Source organism: Ostrea edulis, chromosome 2 (assembly GCF_947568905.1).
Source record: "Ostrea edulis chromosome 2, xbOstEdul1.1, whole genome shotgun sequence".
Classification (NCBI taxonomy): domain Eukaryota; kingdom Metazoa; phylum Mollusca; class Bivalvia; order Ostreida; family Ostreidae; genus Ostrea; species Ostrea edulis.
The window spans coordinates 67,270,748-67,296,848 of NC_079165.1; the positions used below are offsets into that span (position 1 = coordinate 67,270,748).

The 26,101-nt window shown below is 35.0% G+C and overlaps 2 protein-coding genes and 1 non-coding gene across 4 annotated transcripts in view; 2 read left to right on the forward strand and 1 right to left on the reverse strand.

Annotated features, from left to right (window-relative positions):
• The first annotated feature begins 1,431 nt into the window (after positions 1–1,431).
• Positions 1,432–2,581, forward strand: LOC125681641 (uncharacterized). The gene has a single exon (XM_048921803.2). The coding sequence runs from the start codon at positions 1,790–1,792 to the stop codon at positions 2,246–2,248; it is 459 nt and encodes a 152-aa protein (XP_048777760.1). The 5' UTR covers positions 1,432–1,789; the 3' UTR covers positions 2,249–2,581.
• Positions 2,582–4,653: 2,072 nt separating this feature from the next.
• Trnay-aua (transfer RNA tyrosine (anticodon AUA)) lies at positions 4,654–4,726 on the forward strand. The gene has a single exon. It is a non-coding gene; the product is annotated as a tRNA-Tyr (tRNA).
• Positions 4,727–9,064: 4,338 nt separating this feature from the next.
• LOC125678328 (transcriptional protein SWT1-like) overlaps positions 9,065–26,101 on the reverse strand; it is a 39,137-nt gene continuing 22,100 nt past the window's right edge. For both annotated transcript variants that reach the window (XM_048916711.2, XM_048916712.2), the window contains exons 16-22: positions 25,691–25,772; positions 23,076–23,220; positions 21,642–21,739; positions 20,062–20,193; positions 16,728–16,827; positions 15,850–15,911; positions 9,065–10,488 (exon numbers count right to left, since the gene is read on the reverse strand). In XM_048916711.2, coding sequence (XP_048772668.2) covers positions 10,407–10,488; positions 15,850–15,911; positions 16,728–16,827; positions 20,062–20,193; positions 21,642–21,739; positions 23,076–23,220; positions 25,691–25,772 — 701 coding nt within the window. In that variant the 3' untranslated portion in view covers positions 9,065–10,406. The remainder of the gene's footprint in view (positions 10,489–15,849; positions 15,912–16,727; positions 16,828–20,061; positions 20,194–21,641; positions 21,740–23,075; positions 23,221–25,690; positions 25,773–26,101) is intronic.

A 26,101-nucleotide genomic window follows, 5' to 3' on the forward strand; every position in this document is an offset into this window, starting at 1 on the left:
AGTAAGTTAAAAGGGGCAAAGTAGATGAAAACGTAATTCCAAAATAGGAATAATGGAAGGAGAAGAGTAGCTAGCAAGGCCAGCTGTCTCGCTTCCCCGAATAGTAAGCTACATGGCTTTATATAACTTAAACAATAGAAACTGTCATTAAAGTTATTGGCTGGAAGATAAAGTGGACGTGGTCAAATACAACGGGTGAATAATTTACATCGGGATCGAAATCCAGAAATAAAAGTAAAACCCAAACTACCACATTAAGTGTGGAGTTTTTCATCAAACATGTTCTTGTGCTTGAATATTAATGTAGTGACATATTTTGTTAAAAATGAGCAATTTTAAGAGTTTTACTATATAATATGTTGGAATAGTAAAATACAATCCAGACAATGTGTTAACTTACTGGTCAGTGTCTATATACGTGGATGTAGACACAAATCACTGCGCGTTGGTTGTTATAGATACACATCATAAGTTTATGAATTTTGAGTGTACTTCTCTATTTTTTAATTAATATGTTGTACGGTGTGACCGTTGAGACGAGCGAAGCCTATTAAAACATCTTGCAACACGACTTTTCTCCGCCTCTTCATTTAACGCGGGAAATATAACGCGCTTAATTGGTGTAAACAGTTACAAATTGTGACGTCATATTAGCTGCAATGTTTTTTTCTTCTCTCAAACCAAGCAAAAACAAAGCGTTTGAAGCTATGAGAAAGCTTGTCTGGAATTTAAAAACGTTAATTGTACTTTCTAAACAATCTAATTATTTTAATTACGGGATTGTCAATGAAGTATACCGTAGTGACGGCGACATTTTTCCGGAGGCATTATGGGTATAGTCCCCATGATTTTTCAGCTGATGAAGAGCAAACCACGTGACTCAATTGCGTAATCATTGGAGCGAGCTCGTCACGACGCGTCGCTTCGCGACGCGAGCTTCGCTCGCTATTATTTTGGAATGATTCTCAATCCCAGTAAGCATCTGGTGCAAATCTGCATAAAATCAACTCCCATCAGTACTTTCAGTACTTTGCTTGTTTGACGTTGTTGCTTGAACCAGAAATGTCCGCAGTATTTTTAACGGATGATTTTTGTATCAAATGTATACAATGGCAAAATTCATCGTCAGAAACCTCTCCGTTTACGAGTTTCCGACGATGGGCAAAATTATGTTTGCGAACTTACTCTATAGATCAACAGCTGCACGAAGGTTAGTTAAATTTAACTGACAGTTAACTTGCCATTAACTTCAACATTCATATAGCGTTAACTTGAAGTTAACTGTCAGTTACTTTTGTGTAGTCTGGTCCCCGCCCCCGCCACTCCTTGATTACTCGTTTTGGTGTGTGATCAAGGAGTGGCGGGGGCGGGGACCAGACTAACCTTTGTGCAACTGGGAATGGCTGACGAATACGAATAAACAATGAATGATCGATTAAACGTTGTTGACTTCCGGTTCTGAAAGAACGTTAAGGATGAGATAACAGATGTGTTCTAAAGAGGATTTCTTTATCATAACAACATCATTGATCACCAGGTAGTGGAAAATATAAAAAAAAAAAAAAAAAATGAATTAGACCGTTCACTGGAAAGAAATCCCGGAAAGAAACATTCTCCATTTAAACGCACATTCTAAACTAAGAAACTATGCTGTTAATGTCATGTCATGTCAAGACATATATAAGAATGGCAGGAAATAACGTCCAACAAACGATAGAATAATATTTTACTCGGTCGTTAATGTGTTTGGGATTCGACAGTTGTAGTAAAAGGTTGTTTTCAAGGTAATATGTCGACTACAGTTGATCGAGGCACGGCGATGGACCACAGTCACTTACTGGAGAAGGAAACTGAAGCAAGGCTAAAGTTTGAGAAAGCTTGTCAACAAATTGCACTATTGGACCAGAAGATCAAAGACTTAGAAGTCAGGTACAAGAGAGCGGTTAAAAACAAGAAAAACTCTTTCCGATACAACTTGAGATTAAGACTTTCAGTTGTAACTGGAGTGAAAATGATGTATCATCACCATGCCAGTACTAAGGCTGAGGAGTTGACAAGAATCAGGCGGCAGATCAATAACTCCATACAGAATTCAGAAGCTAGTCGTGACAGAGAATCAAGGGAGAATCTGGACTTTGCTCCTGTACGCTTGAGAATTTCTAGAGACAGAGAGTCGCGGTCAAGCCATAGTCATGCCAGCACGTCTGTAGAAGAAGAGGCCTTCGCTCACCACAGCGGAGGATGTTGATATACACTAGTGTATAGTAGTGCTTCATAATCATAAAATATGCCAATCCGAACTACTCTAGGTTGATATATCCTATGATTTTTTTGTTGATTTGAAAATTTCAGCCTTGTTTGAAATATATTGGATTTACTCAACATGTATAATGAATGTGCAGAAATTTACAGTGAATGTACATTGAATATTTGTAATGTATTTGTGGTATTTTCACTTGACGTTAATTGTTTTGTATAATCAAATGATAGATAACACCTAAATTTAATTCAATGTGTATTAACAGATGTGATTGTGTGCCATCATTCATTTTGTATTTGGAATAAACAAAATTGTATTATATATTTCTTTAGACCCTTGACCATTTCATAACACTGGTTATGATTTTTTTTTATGTTAAAAATTTGAATATGATTATCACCTCTCTGTGCAAATCACTTAATTGCATGTTTTATTTAAGATACAATTCATTCTCATATATATTATATAAGTACTAGTTCATTATACTCTCCTACTTATGCGTGTTTTTTATTGTTAGTAAAATGTTTAATAGACAAGACACGGTGAACACTGCACAGAGCTCTCGATTCTCTAAATTTGGGACTGGTAGAAGGCTCCATTCCCACTGTTAAAGGGCACAATTTCCCCCAGATTGAAGTGCTATATTCCCAATTGCAAGACTATTTTAAGAATGTTCTAAATATATGCCCAAGGCTTTTGAGATTTTTAAGTAATGCTAGCTTTTATTAATGTTTGCTTAAAATAATACTTTGAATTAAATATGAATTCCCAAAACGTCCCTAATTTTCCCAATTCCATGACTCCAGTCCCAAATTATTGAACGAGCTCTGCTATGAATGATTGCATGTTTAAAGATGGAAAAAAATTATAAACTTGCATCCTGAAGTGACACAATTTTGTTCATAAGTTTACATATGTGTTAATTGTAGAATGAATTAATGTTACGTCTGTTGATAATGCATTTGATACTAGTTTTTGCTGATAAATCAATTTATTACAAATAATGAGGGTACATGCACTTGATTTGTTACGATTTCTATAATTTTTTTCCCATTGTTATCAAATTATCAGTATTTAGTTGAAAATGCACATTTTTCTTTAGTTTTAATTTTGCATATACATATGTATGTAACATATGATGAATTGATTTTACATGGTGACATATGTTTTTTCCTTGTAAAAAAAAAACTTTGCAATGACTTTTAGTAATGGAAATTCATTTTTCATGTTTAATAGTCTGATTTTCATTGCATATGAAATTTTTAAAATGTCCTCATATTTAAATTTTACATAAAAATTTTACCTCCATTTTAAATTCGGATAGGTTTCATACCTATTCAAATATGATGTCATTTGGTTAGTCTCAAATAAAGCTATGTAATGCATTATGGGTTTTTTGTTGTTGTACTTTTAAATAAGTATTTCAGAAATTTCTAAGGTATTGCAGTAGATAGGGTATACAGACCATGTATATCATCCTGGTTAGCTCAGTGGATGGAGCACCTAACTAGTAACGCAGGGGTTCCGTGTTCTATTCCCAGTTCAGCCTAATAATTTCCTCCTTTCCTATACCTTACAGTTGGTGCCGTTGGCCACCCCTGCATGAAGGTGAAGACAAATTACTGTAAGGATATCAACCTCAGTGGTTAGAGCATCTGACTAGTAATGCAGGGGTCCCAGGTTTGATTACTGGTTCAGCCATAGATTTTCTCCTTTCGGTATAAAAAGTACATGTTAAAATACTAAAAAACATATTTTGAAATAGGACTGCACTGCAAGCAAATCAACATGGAGCTTCTTTCGAAGATGGTAATAATACATTCTACCAAAATGTCATTATATCTATACAATGACAGTGCTGTGGTCATACCCAGTGATGCTCCATGAAATCAATGCTTTTTGTGGCAATCGGACAGGTTTGATCACCGGTGGCCAATTAGCTCAGTCAGTTGGTGAAGCAACAAATACAAAATTCAGGGGACCTGGGTTCAAATTCCAGTCTGATCTGTTGCATTTTGTCCCTTCCTGTTACATTTGGTACTGTGACCAGCCCCCAGAAGTGACGTGAGAATACCTAGGTTGATGTCTTTATGGTGTGAAGATATTTAAGGGGGAGAAATGTGGCAGTCAGATGGGTTCAATCACCTGTGGCCAGATAGCTTAGTTGGTAGAGCACCTGACTAGAGACTCAGGGGGCATGGGTCCAAATACTGGTCTGGTCCATTGCATTTTCTCTCTTCCCATTACACCTATTAAAATTGAAATTCGTGGTACATGTAACTGGTTCAGGAATTTGTTGCTAGGGTGGGATTTAGTTTAAATAGTGAAAATGCATCATTTCTTTGAAAAATAATGCTTCTTATTGAAGCGGTCAGCAAGGTTTGATCGTCAGTGGCTGGATAGCTCAGTTGGTAGAGCACCTGACTATAGATTCCGTGGGCCTGGGTTTGAATCCCAGTCTGGTCTATTGCATTTTCTCCCTCCCCATTAGTGTGTTACATTTGGTGCCTTAGACCAGCCCTTGAAAATGACAGGTGAAAATGCCTACCAGGGGATTATAAAAAATCCTGGGTTGGTATCTTCAAGTGTGAAGACATTTAAGGAGGGAGGAATGTAGCAGTCAGCCTAGATAGAATGTTCTATCGTTAAAGTGATAATGTCCTACGGACCCGGTGAGGGCCTGTCCCGCGACACAGATTATTCTAACCACGGTCAGCCGGTGACCAGATAGCTCAGTTGGTAAAGCACCTGATTAGAGGTTCAGGGGGTCCAGGTTCGAATCCCGGCCTCAAGACCATAACCTTAGTATATGTTTGTATTTGTATTGTTTTTATAAACCAGTATAGTTTTTTTTAAAACATTTGTGCTAGATAAATCTTAGGATACAAGTTATCAAAATTTAGACTAACTCTATTCTCAGTTTATGGTCTCGAAGCCTGGTCTACATGGTCTGTTGCATTTTCTCCCTTCCTGTTTGTTTGATGTTTATGGTCTCGAGGCCTGGTCTGGTCTGTTGCATTTTCTCCCTTCCTGTTTGTTTGATGTTTATGGTCTCGAGGCCTGGTCTGTTGCATTTTCTCCCTTACTGTTTGTTTGATGTTTATGGTCTCCAGGCCTGGTCTGGTCTGTTGCATTTTCTCCCTGTTTGTTTGATGTTTATGGTCTCCAGGCCTGGTCTGGTCTGTTGCATTTTCTCCCTTCCTGTTTGTTTGATGTTTATGGTCTCGAGGCCTGGTCTGTTGCATTTTCTCCCTTACTGTTTGTTTGATGTTTATGGTCTCCAGGCCTGGTCTGGTCTGTTGCATTTTCTCCCTGTTTGTTTGATGTTTATGGTCTCGAGGCCTGGTCTGGTCTGTTGCATTTTTCCCCTTCCTGTTGCATGGGCATCAAACAACGACACCGAGTATAGAGATACACAAGAAAAAAATGTGAAATTCTTGGGATCTGGGGCTAGGATGGAGTTCAATATATTGTTCATACAGCAAAGTCTCCTTGAACATCAATGAAACTTTAGCAATAGTAATAAGAAAAGCAGGCTGCCAATTACTTAAATTATGAAATTCATGTTCTTTTCCAGATATAAGGCAATCTGGTGTTGAGATGCAAGTCAGAAACCTAAAAATATAATGCAACCATTAAATATATATTCTTCTTTACCCAAGGAGGTACATAGCAGACTAACTGTAATGTGGAAGTAATAATGCTCAAGGATCTCAAGTCTCTACCGTAATTGTGAAATTTATGGCCCCAATTGGTTGCTGCATGGTTCTGGAGCAAGCTAGGGGACATGAGGCTTTATAAGGCTCATATATACATTGTAGTGAATGTGTTATTTCTTTTAAAATCGTTTCGACTAGGAGCATGAAGGAAAACTATATGCATTGTTATGATGAGCACCAAGCTTTAGGGCAGGACCCAAATTGGTATATTGTGAACATGCATTAATCTCTAGAAATTGTATTTTTCAACTGTGAATAAAGACCTTTTATGTATGTTATGATAAGCATGTACATGTTTTAGAAGACACAAATACATCACATACTTAAAAGTTATCCATGACTTTGTTCAGGGATCAAAGAAGCAAGGTAATATATCTTTTAGAAAATTATGATGGTAAATGTGTTATCTTTTATTGGACCATTTCAATGAACAATCTACATCAGTTCTCCAAATACTTGTTCATTAAGGCCAAAAAATTTAATAGTTTCTCAGGCCAAACTTTGATGAGACAGCGAGGCATTTTCTTTTTTTTACTTGGCTGTAGCATTAGTTATCTTTCCTTTTTATGTTGACTGTAGCATGTACATATTTATATTGAACAATGGAATTTTTATTTTATAAAAAATAACTTCACATTACTTACTATTAAATGTACGTATACTATTATTTTTAAACACTCGAGTCCCGTGGGGATCCGGGTTAGAATAGGTCCTCAGTACTCCTTGCTTGTCATAAGAGGCGACTAAATGGGGCGGTCCTGCGGATGAGACCACAAAAACCAAGGTCCCATGTCACAGCAGGTGTGGCATGATAAAGATCCCTCCTTGCTCAAAGGCCATAAGTGCTGAGCATAGGCCTAAATTTTGCAGCCTTTCACCGGCAATGGCGACGTCTCCATTTGAGTGAAATATTCTCGAGAGGGACGTTAAACGATATACAATCAATCATTTAAACACTTGCACATAAATGAGTATGCATTCAATAATTATTTGATCAAGAAAATACTTACAATTTCATTAAAACCTTCTGAAAAATTTATCCCGTGGGAATTCAGGTTAGAATAGGTCCTCAGTACCCCCCTTGCTTGTCGTAAGAGGTGACTAAATGGGGCGGTCCTTCGGATGAGACTGCAAAATCCAAGGTCCCTTGTCACAGCAGGTGTGACGCGATAAAAGATCCCTCCCTGCTCAATGGCCATAAGTGCCGAGCATAGGCCTAAATTTTGCAGCCCTTCAGCGGCAGTGGTGGCGTCTCCATTTGAGTGAAATATTTTTGAGAGGGACATTAGATAATATTCAATCAATCAATCTGAAAGTTTTACATAAATATCTATAACACTAAAGTTACCTCATTTACATAAATAAATATAGATTGTAAAAAAAAATCCATGTGGTACCTTTTCAACGGATGCGGCAGGGCCTGAGAAACTTTTTTTTTGCCTAATGAGGTACTCTACATCGTCATAATGACAGACTTTCTTTTAAAACATGGATGAAAATATAAATATCAGCAATATTTGTCTATTCAAGTATTGATTTCAAAAATCATCACCTAGCGCTGAATAGCTCAGTATGTTAGCACGTCGACTGCTGAACTGTATATTGCGTATTTGAGTCCAGCAGGGGTTTTAAAATTTTTCCAGATTGCTTTATACTAAAACTGCATTTTTTGACTGACTAAAGTAAATTTGAACATTTTCAATTTCGAAATAGTGTTGTACATATCCTCCACTTTTCATCCATATGAAATTTCTCTGGTGTAGCATACCTCCTTAATGTAGATATATTTCAGTCTTACCACTTAAGGTTCACCCGATGATTACATTTTAGAAGAGAGTTCACAAACAAGTACATTGTCACACTGATGATGTGCATTTAAAGAATAACATCAAATAATAATCATGTCTATTCATCATTTTTTTAATTAGAAATATCAACAACTTTATTAACAATGCCCAACTTAACTAGCTAAATGCAACAATGGAAGTATAACAAACTACATGTAATGCATAATGATGAATGAACAGTATAAAGCCTTATTAATAAGTATTTTTAAAGAGTACCTATTAAACTGCATGTACTACAACATGTGGCTATCAAAATCTGAAAGTACACATAGATGTTTATATCTTCACGAGGACCAGAATACCCCATGTATAAAATCTACAAATTACAGGGTCCAATTTCATTTATGTTTAACACTTTGACATGTTTAATACATTGGCATTTTAATTCTAGAAAGAAACCAGTTGATCAAAGAGGCCTCTCTTTTGTGTCCTCATCACTGTTTACTTTAAAGAGTAGCACACAGAACACTGTATATCATATACGTACGTGTACATGTATGTGTAATTAGTGACATAAATACATGTAACATTCTAACTTGCATTAAGGATATGCGGGACGATGATCATGTGATGGTTGCGAATTCGTTATAAATTTAGAACCGGATGCAGTGTAATTAAAGCTTTCCGAGAAAAATCACAATGCTGTACAGACACACTATATGACGTCACAATAAAAAAGTACGTCACGACGTTGTATCGCGGGTGAAATGTCATCATAATTTGCTACCGCTACCAAATGTCATGTGTAAATCTGTTGATTAAATTCTTGTCAAATGATAATTTTTATTTCTATTTAATATTAATTACAAGTCTCACTTTTCATATACATTGTATATATTATATATATGTATAGTATGCAGCACAGTAATTTTGATAGTATAACCTATAGCCTAAGTCACTGAAATCGCTCCTACATGTACATAAAATTTGCATCTAGAAAAGAAAGTCAATCACGAGTGCAAGTGTAAGATGATGATCGTTTGTTGATATTTACTACAGTAGTGTAAAACTAGAACTGGACACATATTTTTCTGAATCTTGCTTGGGAAAAGTACAAATTATTCTGTTACTTTTATAATCGATCAGTTTGAAAAATACCCCCCCCCCCCCCCCCCCCCCCCTATGACGAAGATCGATACTTTTGGTCAAATATTAACGTCCATGGTAGGAATGTTTAATTTTCCCAAGCTTTTTCATTTTTAAATCTAAGTACGCTTTATCTCTCTAACTATCTTATATTTCAAATCATTTTTACTAACTTTACGAAACACTGCTGTGGAAATGGTAACTAATGTAAAAAAAAATATGACACACGTCGGAATGTATGCGAGAAGCAGACGTGTGAAAAAGAAAAAGGTGCAAAATCAAAACATGTGTGACACATAAATTCTTTGAAAATAGCATGGAGACGATCAAGTTAAGCAACACTACCCAAGCTCCCATGGCCGCGGAAGTGCTGTTGATTTTGTGAACGAAGTAGTAGATTATATTGATGTTAATTAGATCTAACCCCGTGGTTTGAAGGAAGAAGAATTGTAGAGCTAGACGTTTTGTCTGAAGCCATGTCGTGTATAATATATGCATGCATATTTTTTTTAAAATCAAAAATTTTATTTCTTTTCATTAACTCAATTTTTGTTCACTAATCATGAAAATTCTAAATGTTTCAATGAGTTTCAATAGGTTTAAATATATATGAAAATTCCATCAAATTATTTTTTTAATTGAAAATCGGAATGATCTTGGAAAATTCACAATTTTCGAAAAGGGGGGTAATGCAAAGCTTATTACCTCCCTTGTAAACTTAGAAAGTGGTCATGAAATTTATAAACATTGTAAAGGACATCCCAATGGTGCTTCATGAAAAAAAGAAAAAATATTCATTGACAAGTTACTTTTGGCCATATCGTCCCGCATGTCCTTAAATCTAAGTGTAAAACTTCAAGAGTTCCTCTCCAAGATAAAATGATATTAGCAAAAAAGTCTTACAGATAGAATACACAAACCTAACTGTATGTACATGTGTTGAGGATTTTATTACCTGTTCGTGTCTTTGATAGTTTGAATTTTGTGATAATGAAATTAGCACCATATTCATGAATACATGAATATCACTGATCTCATGATGAGATGGAACAAAGCGTAATAACAAGTTAGTCATCAATATTACACTAAGCAATGCACGTCACTGAGGTTATCTAAAAAGGTAAACGAACAATCTTGGACAACCTTTTTCTTAAAATACTGACAACTGGTAATTAACTGAAAGCATGAATATAACACATTATATACATTGAACAATAATCAAAGATGAACATGGTTATGACAGAAATTCTCAACTATCAGAATGCATTCATTATGTACACAGATTTTCCCTCCCACACATACACATACAATGTATATAGATGAGTAACAAACTTCCATAGCACTAATTCCTCAAATTATATGTCTCCTTTTTCTCAAACAAAAGTATTGAGGAAAGTGACATTTTCAATTTTATACAATCTTGCTTACATCTGTTAAGCTTGTGAAAGGTCTTCATCCATTACTAGGCTGCCAATCTGTCTCTGGACAACCTTTCTATTCCTGACTCATTCTGACTTGTTCATGAATCTTATGGATCATTTTGTCCAAGTGATCTAGTCCATCTTTCAGCATTTGCCTATAATGTAAAAAGGGAATAATCATTTTTACAAATAGAAAATTTTCAGACTAAAAGTATGTCACTATGACACAAATGCCTCTGCTAACATTCAAGTTTGAAATATTTGAAAGACCAAGGATGTGAAAATAACATTGGGTGTAATTTTCTTGAATCAGCTGTGAAAAGAATTGGAATTGCATTAATTAGTTTTCAGGACATGGATGTTCTAGGTGGACCTAGCTTATAATGAATTATCAAGATACTGATTACTTAATTAACTTGTAAGACATACTATTAAACAATGTTTATTTGTTCACTGATTAATGTCTGTGTATAAAAAGTAAGTCCAAAGGCAACAACTCTGTTGAAAGTCAATATATAGGAAAGTGAAACTTGATCTGCAATTTATCATAAAGGTATACACTAGAAATCTGCTTCATCTGTAACTTAGTATTATAAAAGTATGCAATAAAAATCTGCTAGTGATCTAAAAGAACATGAAAAAAAGGTTCAGAAATGTTATAAGATTTCAGAGTCTAAGGGCAATAACTTTGGTGAAAATTGGTCAATCTGAGACATGAACTTGACCTGTAAGTCATCAATATCGGGAGACAAACCATATATTAGTTCATTATCTACAACCACAGCAAAACAGATCTGGAAAACTAACTATAATAGAATGACAGACAGAATGGGATAACACTATATGTCCTAACCATTTCAAAGGTGGGAGCATAAAAAGCATGAATTTTCCCATACAAACATGTACTCATGAGGAAGTTAGAAAATTAAGACCATGGAAGATTAATCCACAAGATTGGAAATACACAGCGCTCCTAACTTTCACCTGTTACAGTTAAAACACTTGACGTCGCTCAGGTACGACCGTCAAAACATTGTTTTTGAAGTGAATTTCAATCTACATTGCAATTACATGTATCATAACCAATATAATGGGTATCAGGTGCAAGTAGTAGTTACCCCATATGATATTGTTGGTTATGTGCAGATACCCGATGGGTGTGGTCATAATGACACGAGGGAGCATAGCTCCCAAGTGTCATTATGGCCACGCCCATCGGGTATCTGCACATAATCAACAATATTATATGGGGTAAGTGACTTGTACCATAGTTTACTATTATTCATTATATCTTATTATAGCTTTTGGACGCGCGTTCGCCTGTTTACAATATGATAACAATTGTTATGTCTTTACATTATACTTTGTACACCATATATTTCTATCATAATGACTTTCTATCACCGAAAAATGTGTGTTCATTAATTGTTTTTAAAAGGCCATTTTTAAAGTGCATAAAAATGTTTGGACTGTTGGTTTTGATATTTTTATTTAACATTTAGGCATTCTCAGACTTTTAGTACCGGTATTGGCTTTAAAGAATTGAAATTTAAAAATTCAAATAAAATTCTAAGAACCCATATTCGTTCATTTTTCTGTTTAAAAATTTAGCAATATATTCAACTGACGATGGTGGTTACTCTTTTGAAAATCCTATTTGATAATACCTATTTTGACTAAATTGGCTTGAAAAAACATTTACATGTATATACAATAGATTTTTAAAAAATGGTGAAACATAAGAGAAAAAAAATAATTAAAAATTGTAAGACGTGAAACCATAAAAGAAACACAAGTCTGATTCACTCTGTCCGCTAAACAAGTTTATCTCTCAAACGTGTTCTTCTCGCGTGACTGGGTCTTTTATAAAACTCTTTATAAATGATACCCGTACTTCTACGTACACGTGTTTCTCGACTTTAGGAGTATATGTAAATAGAAAGTCTTTGGGACGAGACCATTGACGATTTTATCTTGTATCAAGGTTTAAGTGAGATTCAGTGCGAATATCTATAATGTAATTGGAGAACTTAGTCCGAGTCAGTTATGTGCAATTTTGATCTGGAGGAACTTCATACAGTGGACAGTGATGTTTTTTTTTCGAGAATGTGGGCGGGGTTTGAAGAAAAGTGTGGGTTATGTACAGATAACCCACACTTTTAACAAAAGAAAGCACGCCAAACTATGGTACAAACATGTGATATCTTCTGAAATGCATTGATAATCATTAGATACTTCTTGTAAATTTTAAGACATATACATGTATTTGAATATCAAAACTCACATAAAGAATTGTTGTATGTCACTTTACAAAAATAAAAAAAAATCTACCACAGGTTTTTTGAAGATATTATTAAGACCGTGAAACATTAACTAGCAATATTGGGAAAATGCCGCATTTGTGATTGCTAAAGCATGAAAAGGGCAGGTACAATTCAGCTCCAATGACCGTAAAATTGTAGTTTTTGAAGTGAATCTCAATCCACTTTGCAACTGCATAACAATTTTATTGGATATCAATACTTTGAAAGATCAACCTGTTTTTACCATCAATTAATGTTATTGGAATTTTAAGATTAAAATTTCATTTTACTAACTGAATTCTAATCCATCTTTAAGAGATACAATGACATTGACCTTTGACATTGAAGAACAAAAAAACATCCTCCACTTGGCATGAGGAGTATGGATGTGTACCAAGTTTGATGGTCCTAAACCCAATAGTTCAGCCTGTATTCTGCCTACAAGGTTTTCCTATTAACTATTCTGGTAGATTTTAAAATTTTGTAAACTGATAATTATATGATATTAAAATATATCTCTTAAAGTTTACCACAAGTATTTTTACCGTAAAAGTGAATTTTTTAATGAGACACAAATTCAGTGCTTTTTTCCCATAAAAATGGAAATGGATATATATATATATATATATATATATATATATATATATATATATATATATATATAATATATATTTAGCAAAAGCTAATTTTTGCGACTTTGTAATTCCAAGAAAGATAAACATAATCTACGATATAGAATAAATTGTTAGCAATATTTAATTTTAGCAATCTAATAATGACAAAATTATTTAAATACTGACTAAAAATTCTGCATAATACGGTACTTAAAAATGATCATCAATGCATCACAAAAGACATCACATATTTGTGTATGATACCCATTATATTTATTATGATGTAATTACAAAGTGGATTGATTTTTACTTTAACGCTACAATTCTAATCCAATATTTTCATGGTCATCCGCACAGAATCATACCTGCCCTTTTCATTTGTGACATCAAGTGTTTTGACAGTATTTGCATGTTTCATTGCTTTGTGGCCTTTTTTGTGCACCAACTTTTTGATATTACTAGTGTTTTTTTTAGAGGTATAATGGCTGGGATCAATTTATGTAATTCAAATATTTATTTGCTCATTTGCAAACCTAGTCATTAGTAAACGGTTGTTTGTATTAAGACAAGTTCACTTAAAATGTTGTGTTATTTCATTAGAAACTTCAATGATTATCCAGTAACAAAACCTGAGCTATGGAATGCTCATATATGGGATTTTCTATTTCAAAATTGCGGATAACAATTATTTTGACTGTAACAGATGACAATCATGAACACACTGTATATTTCCAATCTTGATGGTTGATGTTTTATGTTTATAACATGGAAGTTTGATGAACTTCTCTTGATTGTAAAAAGTAAAGTCTAAAGGCGGTGGACAGGATGGCTTCTTCCTCCCTATCTTCTTCCCCTTTCCCTTTTATCCTGTTTGTCCCCTACATTTCTCCCCTCCCTTTTATCCTGTCTGTCCCTTACATTTCTCCCCTCTCTTTTATCCTGTCTGTCCCTTACATTTCTCCCCTCCCTTTTATCCTGTCTGTCCCTGACCTTTCTCCCCTCCCTTTTATCCTGTCTGTCCCCTACATTTCTCTCCTCTCTTTTTTCCTGTCTGTCCTCTACATTTCTCCCCTCCCTTTTATCCTGTCTGTCCCTTACATTTCTCCTCTTCGTTTTATCCTGTCTGTCCCCTACATTTCTCCCCTCCCTTTTATCCTGCCTGTCTCCTACATTTCTCCCCTCCCTTTTATCCTGACTGTCTCCTACATTTCTCCCCTCCCTTTTATCCTGTCTGTCCCCTACATTTCTCCCCTCCCTTTTATCCTGTCTGTCCCTTACATTTCTCCCCTCCCTTTTATCCTGTCTGTCACTTACATTTCTCCCCTCCCTTTTATCCTGTCTGTCCCCTACATTTCTCCCCTCCCTTTTATCCTGTCTGTTCCTTACCTTTCTCCCCTCCCTTTTATCCTGTCTGCCCCCTACATTTCTCCCCAGCCTTTCATCCTGTCTGTCCCCTACATTTCTCCCCTCCCTTTTATCCTGACTGTCTCCTACATTTCTCCCCTCCCTTTTATCCTGTCTGTCCCTTACATTTCTCCCCTCCCTTTTATCCTGTCTGTCCTCTACATTTCTCCCCTCCCTTTTATCCTGTCTGTCCCTTACATTTCTCCCCTCCCTTTTATCCTGTCTGTCCCTTACCTTTCTCCCCTCCCTTTTATCCTGTCTGTCCTCTACATTGCTCCCCTCCCTTTTATCCTGTCTGTCCCTTACATTTCTCCCCTCCCTTTTATCCTGTCTGTCCCTTACCTTTCTCCTCTCCCTTTTATCCTGTCTGTCCCTTACATTTCTCCCCTCCCTTTTATCCTGTCTGTCCCTTACCTTTCTCCTCTCCCTTTTATCCTGTCTGTCCCTTACATTTCTCCCCTCCCTTTTATCCTGTCTGTCCCTTACCTTTCTCCTCTCCCTTTTATCCTGTCTGTCCCTTACATTTCTCCCCTCCCTTTTATCCTGTCTGTCCCTTACCTTTCTCCTCTCCCTTTTATCCTGTCTGTCCCCTACATTTCTCTCCTCTCTTTTTTCCTGTCTGTCCTCTACATTTCTCCCCTCCCTTTTATCCTGTCTGTCCCTTACATTTCTCCTCTCCGTTTTATCCTGTCTGTCCCCTACATTTCTCCCCTCCCTTTTATCCTGTCTGTCCCTTACCTTTCTCCCCTCCCTTTTATCCTGTCTGCCCCCTACATTTCTCCCCTCCCTTTCATCCTGTCTGTCCCCTACATTTCTCCCCTCCCTTTTATCCTGTCTGTCCCTTACATTTCTCCCCTCCCTTTTATCCTGTCTGTCCCTTACATTTCTCCCCTCCCTTTTATCCTGTCTGTCCCCTACCTTTCTCCCCTCCCTTTTTTCCTGTCTGCCCCCTACATTTCTCCCCAGCCTTTCATCCTGTCTGTCCCCTACATTTCTCCCCTCCCTTTTATCCTGTCTGCCCCCTACATTTCTCCCCAGCCTTTCATCCTGTCTGCCCCCTACATTTCTCCCCAGCCTTTTATCCTGACTGTCTCCTACATTTCTCCCCTCCCTTTTATCCTGTCTGTCCCTTACATTTCTCCCCTCCCCTATAGTTATGGTCAGTTAGGTGGTTTATATTCTGTTTTTTACATACCTCTTGCTCTCCATTGCAAATAGTGCTTGTAAATTAGTCACGTCTAAATTACCATCTTTGGCCTGAAATTTATAAGTGTATTTGTATAAGACGTGTGTACCAATATTTATTGATATTTACCATAATAATTAGAAAACTGACAAATTCAGGGAGGGCCCTGCAAAGAACTTAATTCATATATTACATGTCCTAGTGCTAATTACACAGAATTAATTAATGGTTGTAATGAGAATTAAATTAATGTTGTTTTCCCAGATCTACATTTTCATGTTCAACTGTGGGATCAACTACATATGTAAGTATAAAATTTGAAAGCTTGTATAAACAGTATGTGTATTCAAACACTTGGTAATGCTGTAACTTCATTGTATATTGTATCATCATACCTGCTTTGAGAAATTTAAAATATTAACGAATGCAATTCCATGGAATCTTATATTTCAATTATCAAATTGATATAAAGACTGTACTCCTTTTGAGCACATGATTGTACATTTAGCTTCTCTTCAAGCATTATACAAGTGTCTGCAAACATGAATAGAAATACATGCTAATGAATTCACTGTGTGTGGACTTAGTCAGATATCAGATCGTAACACTTTGGAATGATTATCCAGAAATTATCAGTAAAAGATTGCAGAGGCATTATGTGCTACATCAAATTACATTTCCCTGATTTGTGTTTGTCATGCGTGTTTGCACTGATCATGTGATAGAGGGAATCTGGTATCTGTGTGCAAAACTTACACCTGAGAGTGAATGTCATGTCGACTTTCAGAGTTTTAACACTGTGTGTGCATGTCTTACACGTTTATGTATTCAATGAAACATTTCTGAATTTAAGAATGTAAAGATTTGCAGAGGAAGAGATTGATTACCTCCAAATTTAATCTGATGTAGAAGCTATTCAACTGAACACACAGTCCATGAACAAGAGCTGCTTTATCTGTGATTTCCTTGGGACTGAACCTCAATGCCCTGAAAAAGTCCGCAAATGAAATGATCAGTATCTAATTTTACATATGTACAACAATTTAATTCAGCCATCACACAGATGACAGAATTAGCCTTCTTCAAAAGAAGACCAGGGTTCTGTGACCCAAAACATTCACTTGAACTGATGCCATTAATATGGTCTTTTGCTGGAATGCATGTAACAGTCTATATACATGTAATAACCGTTTTTTAACCCAATCTAATTAAAATTAGATCCTTTGATCTGCTCACTCATGATGCCTTAGTGTAGCGATTGTAGGTGAGTGGGTCAAAGGATGTAACCTTATTTAGATTGTTTTAGAACCAAAAGAGATCAGCAAGATAAATCATAAATTACAGTCACCATATCTAATCTCAATGACTTCAAACACCAACAGTACTACAGAACTTTTGAGGAATGTTTGTAGTCAGTTTAGAAGAAAAGCCAAACAGTTTCACAAGACAAACTTATGGCAGTTGTTAAAAAATCATTGCGAGACAACAATTTTTTAATGGTAATTAAAGAGACAGAACACAGAAACTCAAGCAAGAATGAAAAGTACTAAACCTCTATAGATCTGCGAAATTTCGCATACAAACAAGAACCTCTATAGATCTGTAAAAATTTCATGTACAAACAAGAATGAATAGTACTAAACCTCTATAGATCTGCAAAATTTCCTGTACATTTTATCTAGCATTGGGATTAAAATTACTTGTTGTGTTCATTAACGATTTAATGATTATGCATGTTGATTCATCCATTGCATCCTGGGTGCTTTTTCACAACATTATTTAATATTGTAGAATGTATACACTGCATTTATCGCTTAGTAATTCCTTTTCAAGGTAAATTCTTTCCAATGAACAATTTCAAATGATAGAAATCAACACCAATATTAAACCTTAATATGAAATCCCTCACAGCTTGACACACATCATTTACCCGTGACATTAACTTCTCCTAAATTACAGACAGCCATCTAGCTCTCTTCAAATCACTTTGGGTTAACAAATTATCAGCAAACACTTAATAGGCTAAATATACAGTAAATCCCTAAATACTCTTTGTTTGCTCCAACATTTTCATTATCTCATATAATCTGAAAAGGCATTCTTTTGAGTGCAACACAAAATCTTATGAACGCCTGCTTCTCTGTCATTACATTAAAATCAATATCTGCGTTGGTATCACTTTCCGGTTACAGATGATAATGGCAGATTTTTTTCTGTTATTTGTATCAAAGGTGAATTTTTAAAATTATTTCATAGAATGAAATCATAACATAATTTTGGTTATTAAATCTATACAGCCAATTGTATACACCTATTTACTGGTTATGAGGACAATAGCAAGTTTATTGTCCCCCAAGACAGCAACTATTTCCCAATGCGCAGCCGAGTGAAATAGTTGCTGTCGAGGGGGACAATAAACTTGCTATTGTCCTCATAACCAGTAAATAGGTGTTTAATTATACCAAAGTAGACTTTCCTTGTGTCAGACATACCAAAGTGAAGTAAACTAACATTCGGCATTAGATGGAATAGATGGAGCTGATCCGAGTGGTAAACTGATTAGAGTTATCAGACTTTGACGTCACAGAAAAGAAAACGCGGGAAAATATAGCATCTGGTAAATAGTTTCAAGACTATTTCCCTAGGGCAGATAGTTCAGAAACTATTTCACGGCTAGCGTTATACATAGAAATATAGCAAATTTATTCACATAACATTTCAATAGCAAAAACATTCTGAGATATAATAATATTTACTATGTTACATATAGTGCAAGCTGCTATTTTTCACTACTAATTTGATTGATTAATTGTATATTATTTAACGTCCCCCCTCACTTGAATGGAGACGTCATCATTGCCAGGAAAGGGCTGCAAAATTTAGGCCTATGCTCGGCACTTACGGCCTTTGAGCAGGGAGGGATCTTTATCTTGCCACACCAGCTGTGACACGGGGCTTTGCTTTTTTATGGTCACATCCGAAGGACCGTCCTACTTAGTTGCCTCTTATGACAAGCTAGGGGTACTGAGGACCTATTCTAACCCAGATCCCCATGGGAATAGCAATTTGATGCCATGTGGTGAATACTGCACTCCAGCATATACATGTATATCACATTTTTTAATGACTACATAAGAAATTTAAAGTTATAGAATTCTTTTACATTTTATCATTGATGTGACATTGTGGTAAAGATATGCTAATTTTCATTAATCATTGTCATATGGTGAGTGTCTCAATAATTTCCTATCAGCCCATACAGACTATTAAATGAATGCAGAGAGAGAAAAATCAGAAACAAACACCTCACTTATTGCATCTTTACAATTTGTTTTTATTATACTTCATGTAATTTAATCGAATATGAGTCTAGAAGCATTTGGAAAAACATTGTTACCCTCAGTCTGTGAACAAAAACCATGCCCTCTGGGGTGTTAATATTTAGCAACAAGAAACAATACTTGACAATGGGTGATTTATAAAAAATATTACAAGTCATGTGCACAGATTGTGTGCGTATGGTTCATAATAGACGGACGGTAAAATGGATGTTTACGACTGTCAAATCAACATTAATGGTCGAAAATAACTAATGAGAAGATGGATATTCCCATTTCTGATGTAATTTCACATATCACTTGATGTTCACTATTGTTTTATGAAATACGTTACGAAATGTATACGCTTGAAGTTATGTTTTAGTGTCATTCTACTGCGATATCAAAATCAAAAGCTTAACAGCCTCAAACCTCAATGTCTTGCTTTGTTTAACACATACAACTAATAAATGTATGACAGTATAATATAACAAATAGTACATGTTGTTGAGGGCAACCTTGAAAATTTTCACTCTAGAAAAATCATTGTCAGCCTCGGCTGCACCTCAATTGACACTGGTTTTCTTGGGGTGAAAATTTCAAATGTTACCCTCAACTGCATGCACTATTTAAAATATATAATACTTAAGGCAAATTTATAAGTTTAAGGTGTATACTAGTATAATGAAAATAAGAGGAGCATTAATGTATGCATTCACAAAGAAGAAATTTTTTATTTAAAAGTGGTCAATAACGAATTCAGAACAAATAAACCATAGTTATACTCATAATTGATGAAAATGACCATTACACATAAATTTAAAGATTTTATTGTAATCAAATCAAAACTGTTATTTCAGGCATCTTAAAATAATTATTTCCTATGTTATAAACTAATCCTTACTGTTCATATTCATATCTAATTCCATCCAGCGCTGGAATTAGTTTCTGGAACACCAGTAACATTTTCTGTAGCTGATCAGGATCTGTACTGCCATTTTTTCTCCTGTTATCCACCACTTTCTGGAAGTCCTCACTGTAACATAAATGTCCAACATATTCTACTTATCTAGGCCATTTTCTTTTTATATTAGTTGTTTTACTGATCCATTGACCACATTTTTTGCAGTTTGGGGGATTTTACCCCTTTTTATCAATTACCATCGTTATGCTGCTGACTGAATGTTTGATAACATGATACTCAAACAAGATAATATTTGGAAAACATATATGCTCCTTGTATTGCAAAATTGAAAAGGCTTATACACATGCATCATTTAATTGATAGTAGTACCAAAACAATTCAAGATATTGAGTGGACAATATCTTCCTATATCCAGAGTGGATTGAGCCTTGGTCTTTGACCATGTGACCTAAAAATCAAGAGGGGTTATCTACTCCTTAGGGTGTACCAGTGTACTAATTTTGGTGTCAATCAAGCAAATGTTTCTTAAAATATAGGAGACAATATATTACTATGTCCAATTTGACACTTGACCTTTGACCATGTGAACCCCAAATTAATAGGGGTCATCTACTCCCCATAATATACTAGGTTTGATGTCTGTCAAACAAAGGATTCTCAAGATATTGAGTGGACAATATCTTCCTATGTCCAAAGTGGATTGACCCTTGACCTATGACTTTTTGACCTATAGAGGTTCTCTTCTATTAATAACCAACCCACATATGAAATATTACGATCACAAAGCAATAGGCCCCTCTTTTTTGAAGGGGGCATAAAAATCCAGAAATGCTCATTTGTGGTTTGAATTTTCTATATTTACAATGGTAATCACTTAAACACTTTACTGTGACCCATTAATATCAGAGTGAAAGACAAGATGATAGCAATTTAGTCTTTGAAAAGTATGAATATTGTCCAATATATTTTTAATGCTGACTTCTCTGCATCATTCAATTTGTTGTGAAGATTGTGTTCCGTTTGTGTGTCTCAGTTTAAGAACAAATTAAAAGTACCTTTCATTTATTTGTCAGTAATCATCATAATAATTAAATAATCCTATATCAAAATAATACATGTGCTTTTTCAGAAATTGATTTATGTTATTTGTAAGTTGAGATATGGACCATCAAAGTGAACGTAGACTTGTGGTCCACCATATTTCTCTTCATTCAATTTTGGTGCACTATCTCATATACATTTGTACAGGTAAATCACGTGACTTTTAATTTTAGGAACATGTCATCAGCTTTCCCCCCTCGTAGCCTGCTCTATATTGATTGTAGAAACTGTGGTAATTTAGAGCAATGGTCAGTATCAAAAGTGAAGGTAGAACCTTAAAACATGTTTTACCTCTTTTTTTAAGCTGCCCAATGGACATTAGGAACTGAAAAAATCCTTAAAACAACTAATAAAAAAAGGCCTTACGTTACGAAAGTTAAAATCCAGCTTGTACTCACTGTGATACAATGTTTGTACATTTGTACCAATTATTTGGTGGTACAGTGTACTGTACTTACCAGCAGAAATAAACAACATCCCAGATATTGGTCAATTTGGATTCTACGTCCTCTATACTTAAGTGGTCTACCTTATTCTTGTTTTTGTCCATACACTCCTGAAACAGATATAAAGTGACAGCACACCAGTAAGCCTGTTTATCATTTACAAGAGACATAGATAGTGACATCACATCAACCAATCAAAACGTTGATTGGCCTTTTCCATCAAGCTGAGACTGCAACTCATCAACTTGCCTATTTGTCAATTGCATGGGACATGACTTCAACAAGTCTGTTTAATTATTAAAGTGTGACACAGATAGTGACACCACAACAAGTCTGTTTATCAATTTGAAATAACACACATTTCCATTCACACACATGTTCATTTGCAGGTCTGATAACTTTGCCAAATTAGGCAAAAGTCTACCTATTCTTAATTGTGTCTCCTTCCTTTCCCAATTTTTAAGTTAAGTTTCTCAAAATTGCAACCAAAAAATATAATTCTTTAAATTTTTGAGCTTAGGAAAATCCAATTTTTTTCTGTTTTGATTAAAATTTTGCTTGATGATTGTAGTGCATGAGAGCACTTCATTTAGTAAACACAGATAGGATGATCACTTACATGTACATATCAAAACATACACTGAACATTAATCAACAGTTGATTCAGCTGATTACATTGGAGACAAAAATTAGTCTGGGTAATGTTGATAATACCATCTCCAAATATGAACATTGACTAAAAATGCACCACTTTGTAAAGAGGGTGATCAGAACGAATTTTGTATAATTTGTAATGTCTATTTCTCTTTTAGTCCTGGAGGCAAAAATGATGGTGAAAAAATAAGGACACCTGTTAACGAAAAACAATTCACACCAGCGTTAGATCAGACTTGAACAATGATATCATTTGTTCAATGTTGGATGTCAAAGTTAACAACCCCAACAACTGGTATGACTCATTTCCATACAAAGACACCATTAAAATGGCTAAAGCTGCAATAAAATCACTCTGCATGTCTTTTACATGATCAAAATAAATAAAAACAACTTGAGCATGAACTCTGATTTCTTATTCAATAAGATGCTTCAATTTCTAGAAAATACAGAAAAAGTTACATATTAATAGTGCTATGAGTAGATTTCAGCTCTTGACACTAAAATCTCCCTACTTTTCATAATCTGAAATTAACAAATATGCATTTGGTAATCATTAACCCCATTAAAATTAGAAATAATCAATACCAATAACTCCTTCATCATTAAAATCATCAAGGGCAAAGCAAGTTTCAAGTTAGAATGTCTTATATGCAGGCTCTAACTCACCAGGCATCGAACAAACAAAAACAAAGCAGTAACCTATGTAGTCACCTCTAATAACTTTAGAATACTGATTACACATACACAAGTATCGTGTTACAATTCTTCAAGGCATTCAAAACAAGTTACCTTGGGCTTTGATTCAGTGTCAAATTGCTTTCCCTCCAGAAAAGCATCTAGACTGTTGACCTTGACACTGCCAATCTTGAGGTCACGACAGAGTCCTTGACATTTCTTCATCCCTGTTACTGCAGCAACAACAGAGGGATCATCCCTAAAAAAGTAACATTTACATAATTATACAAAACTGATACATTAAAAATAACAATTTACACATACAAAACTGAAACATTAAAAGTAACAATTTACACATACAAAACTAAAACATTAAAAGTAACAATTTACTCATACAAAACTGAAACATTAAAAGTAACAATTTACTCATACAAAACTGAAACATTAAAAGTAACAATTTACTCATACAAAACTGAAACATTAAGTTCTTTATTCTAATGATAAAAGGTACATGTATAAGTACATATGTATTCTACATCAACAGAAAGTAATAAGTACAAGTACATGATTAAAATATTACCTTTTCCGTGTCCTAGTGCCCATTGATATACAATACAACAGGCCCATTAGACACATAATAATAACATGAGCTACTGCATTTTATGCCCCCCCCCCCCCCCCCTCTCATGTGGTCCAACCTTTTCTGAGGATCTTGATGTAAAGAAACTTTTATCAATACTATATGAGGATGCTTGAATACTAATTTGAAATATGGTATCATTTCAGTTCTTGAGAAGATTTTCGAATAGTTTCCCTATTTAAAACTTCAATCCTCTGTTGTGGTCCTATCCTTGGCACAGAAGCCATAGCGTAAAACTATTTAAATCTACACTTTATGAGGATGCCTTTATATCAATTCAAGAAACTGAACATTTATCTTGAGACTAAGATTTTCAAAGAATCCTTCAATACTTACTTACCTGTAAACCCTTATCATGGTTCAACTCTGGGCCAAAGGATAATGGTGTGAATGTAAGGAGGTTATAAGCACATTAATTTAAAAAAATTGTAGACTTGAGGTTTACAAAGAATTTTCCCATATATTTCTATCTAAAACTTTGAATCCCTCTTTGACCCTAATACCCCAGGGGTCATATTGTGAACAAACTTGATTCTACATTACATATGGATGCTTACATGTCACTCTGAAATGCTGTACCTTTGTGGTTTGTGAGGAAAAGATATTTCTTTAAAAATCCTACAATTCTCATGTTAACTTTCAATGCCCTTCTGACCCCAGGTGTCCTGTCCCCAGGATTTAATGAAGGGAAGAAACTTGTGTCTACACTACAGGAGGGTGCAAGCTTGCATATTTATTTGATGAATTGTTCCCTTTTTGTTCTTGAGAAGAATTTAAAAAAATACTCCTCATTACATCATTTGTAGAAAAGCTTTCTATAAGCTTTCATACAAGATTTGTCTTTTCTGGTGCAGCAGTTCTTAAGAAAATGATTTTAAAGAACTTTTCCTCTTTTCAATAGTTTGTAATTACCTCCCCTTGGATGGGGGATGACCCTTCAGTGTTCCAATTTGAATCCCCTTAACTAAAGGATGCCTTGTGGGTGTGGCAGGTTTGATTGAAAATGGCCAAGTTGGAAATTTGAAAAGTTTACAGATGATGAACAAACTTTAATTAGAACAAGCTCACCCGAGACAACAAATACTGTAAACGTATTATATTTGGCGTGTACGATATTTGGCGGAAATCATTTTTTCAACAAGTTAGCGTAGATTTGATTTAGTGCATTCCTGAATTACTTTAAACATCTAGATTTACGGATGGCATTTAGCGATGTACTTGATTTAGCGGAAGCTGCGTTCCGCCAAAGGCGCTAAATAAAATACACAGCCAAATGTAATACATTTACAGTAACCGAGAACTACATAATTATTGTGAACCTAAACAAAATATGTGGAGAATATTTCAAAAATTCTGATTTGCTTTCATTTACTAGAATACGAAAAGTTAAAACTCATATCTTTTTTTACCAGTCACCTTGACTTAGGCCAAATGTCCTACATTTGTTAAGTTCAGAGCCATTTATAAGCAACCTTTGTACTACATGTATGTATGAGCTTCTTAAGTCTCCCCATTGCAGTCCCACACAATACTTCCAACTGTTTTACCAATGACCATGGCCAAATAACTTTGTTTCAAGTTCATGATACCTGTTCCCATAAAAATGGGTACATGAAGACTATATAAATTTAGCAAGAGCTAATTCTAACGACTATACCTACGACGCGGAATAAATTGTTAGCGATATTCAATTTTAGTAATCTCAACACCCTCGCTAATAATGCCAATTAAATCCTTGCTAAAAATTCTGCTTATATGGTACATCATTTGGTCATGACCAACCTCTGTGCAAAGTATGTGCTCCTAATGTCATCTCTCTGTTACAAAATTATTGGCCAAACAAATTTTTCAAACTTTTTCATCCATGACCTTGATTTTATGACCATGGTTCAAGGTCAGGACACATCATCAGGCCATAAACAACCCTTTTGTACAGTATAGCTTCCATTGCAAGGTTATGTCCCTGACAAATAGTGAAATGGTTGGATGGACAGACATGGTGCTTCCTATATCCCCGACTTGTATTGGAGGGGGAAGGGAGGGAGATGGGCTATAAATACATGTAATTAAAATCATGAGGAAGTCTCACTTGTAGTGTTTATTGCATTCTTCTAAAAACTCCAGACAATCATTCAACAGGTACAGGAGGATTTCCAAGCTCAACTGGAAATCTGTTTTTAAAAGAAGATATAATTTAATATACATTATATATTTGAAATGCAATATACAAATTATCTGCCTGTCGTCAATGTGCAACAAATTACAATAAGCAACCAAAGATACATGTATATCTTTAGAGGTAGTACGTTCATACACAGTGTGAACATATACAGTACTTTATACTGCACACTCCTTATTATATACAAGAAATTAATATTTGCATTTATTCAAAATTTTCGCTTTGAATTATCTGTCACTAATTTACATTTATTTGCACCCTTCCGAGCATAGCACTCATGATTTCATGATCTTGACAATTGACGCTGAACTTTTATTTTTT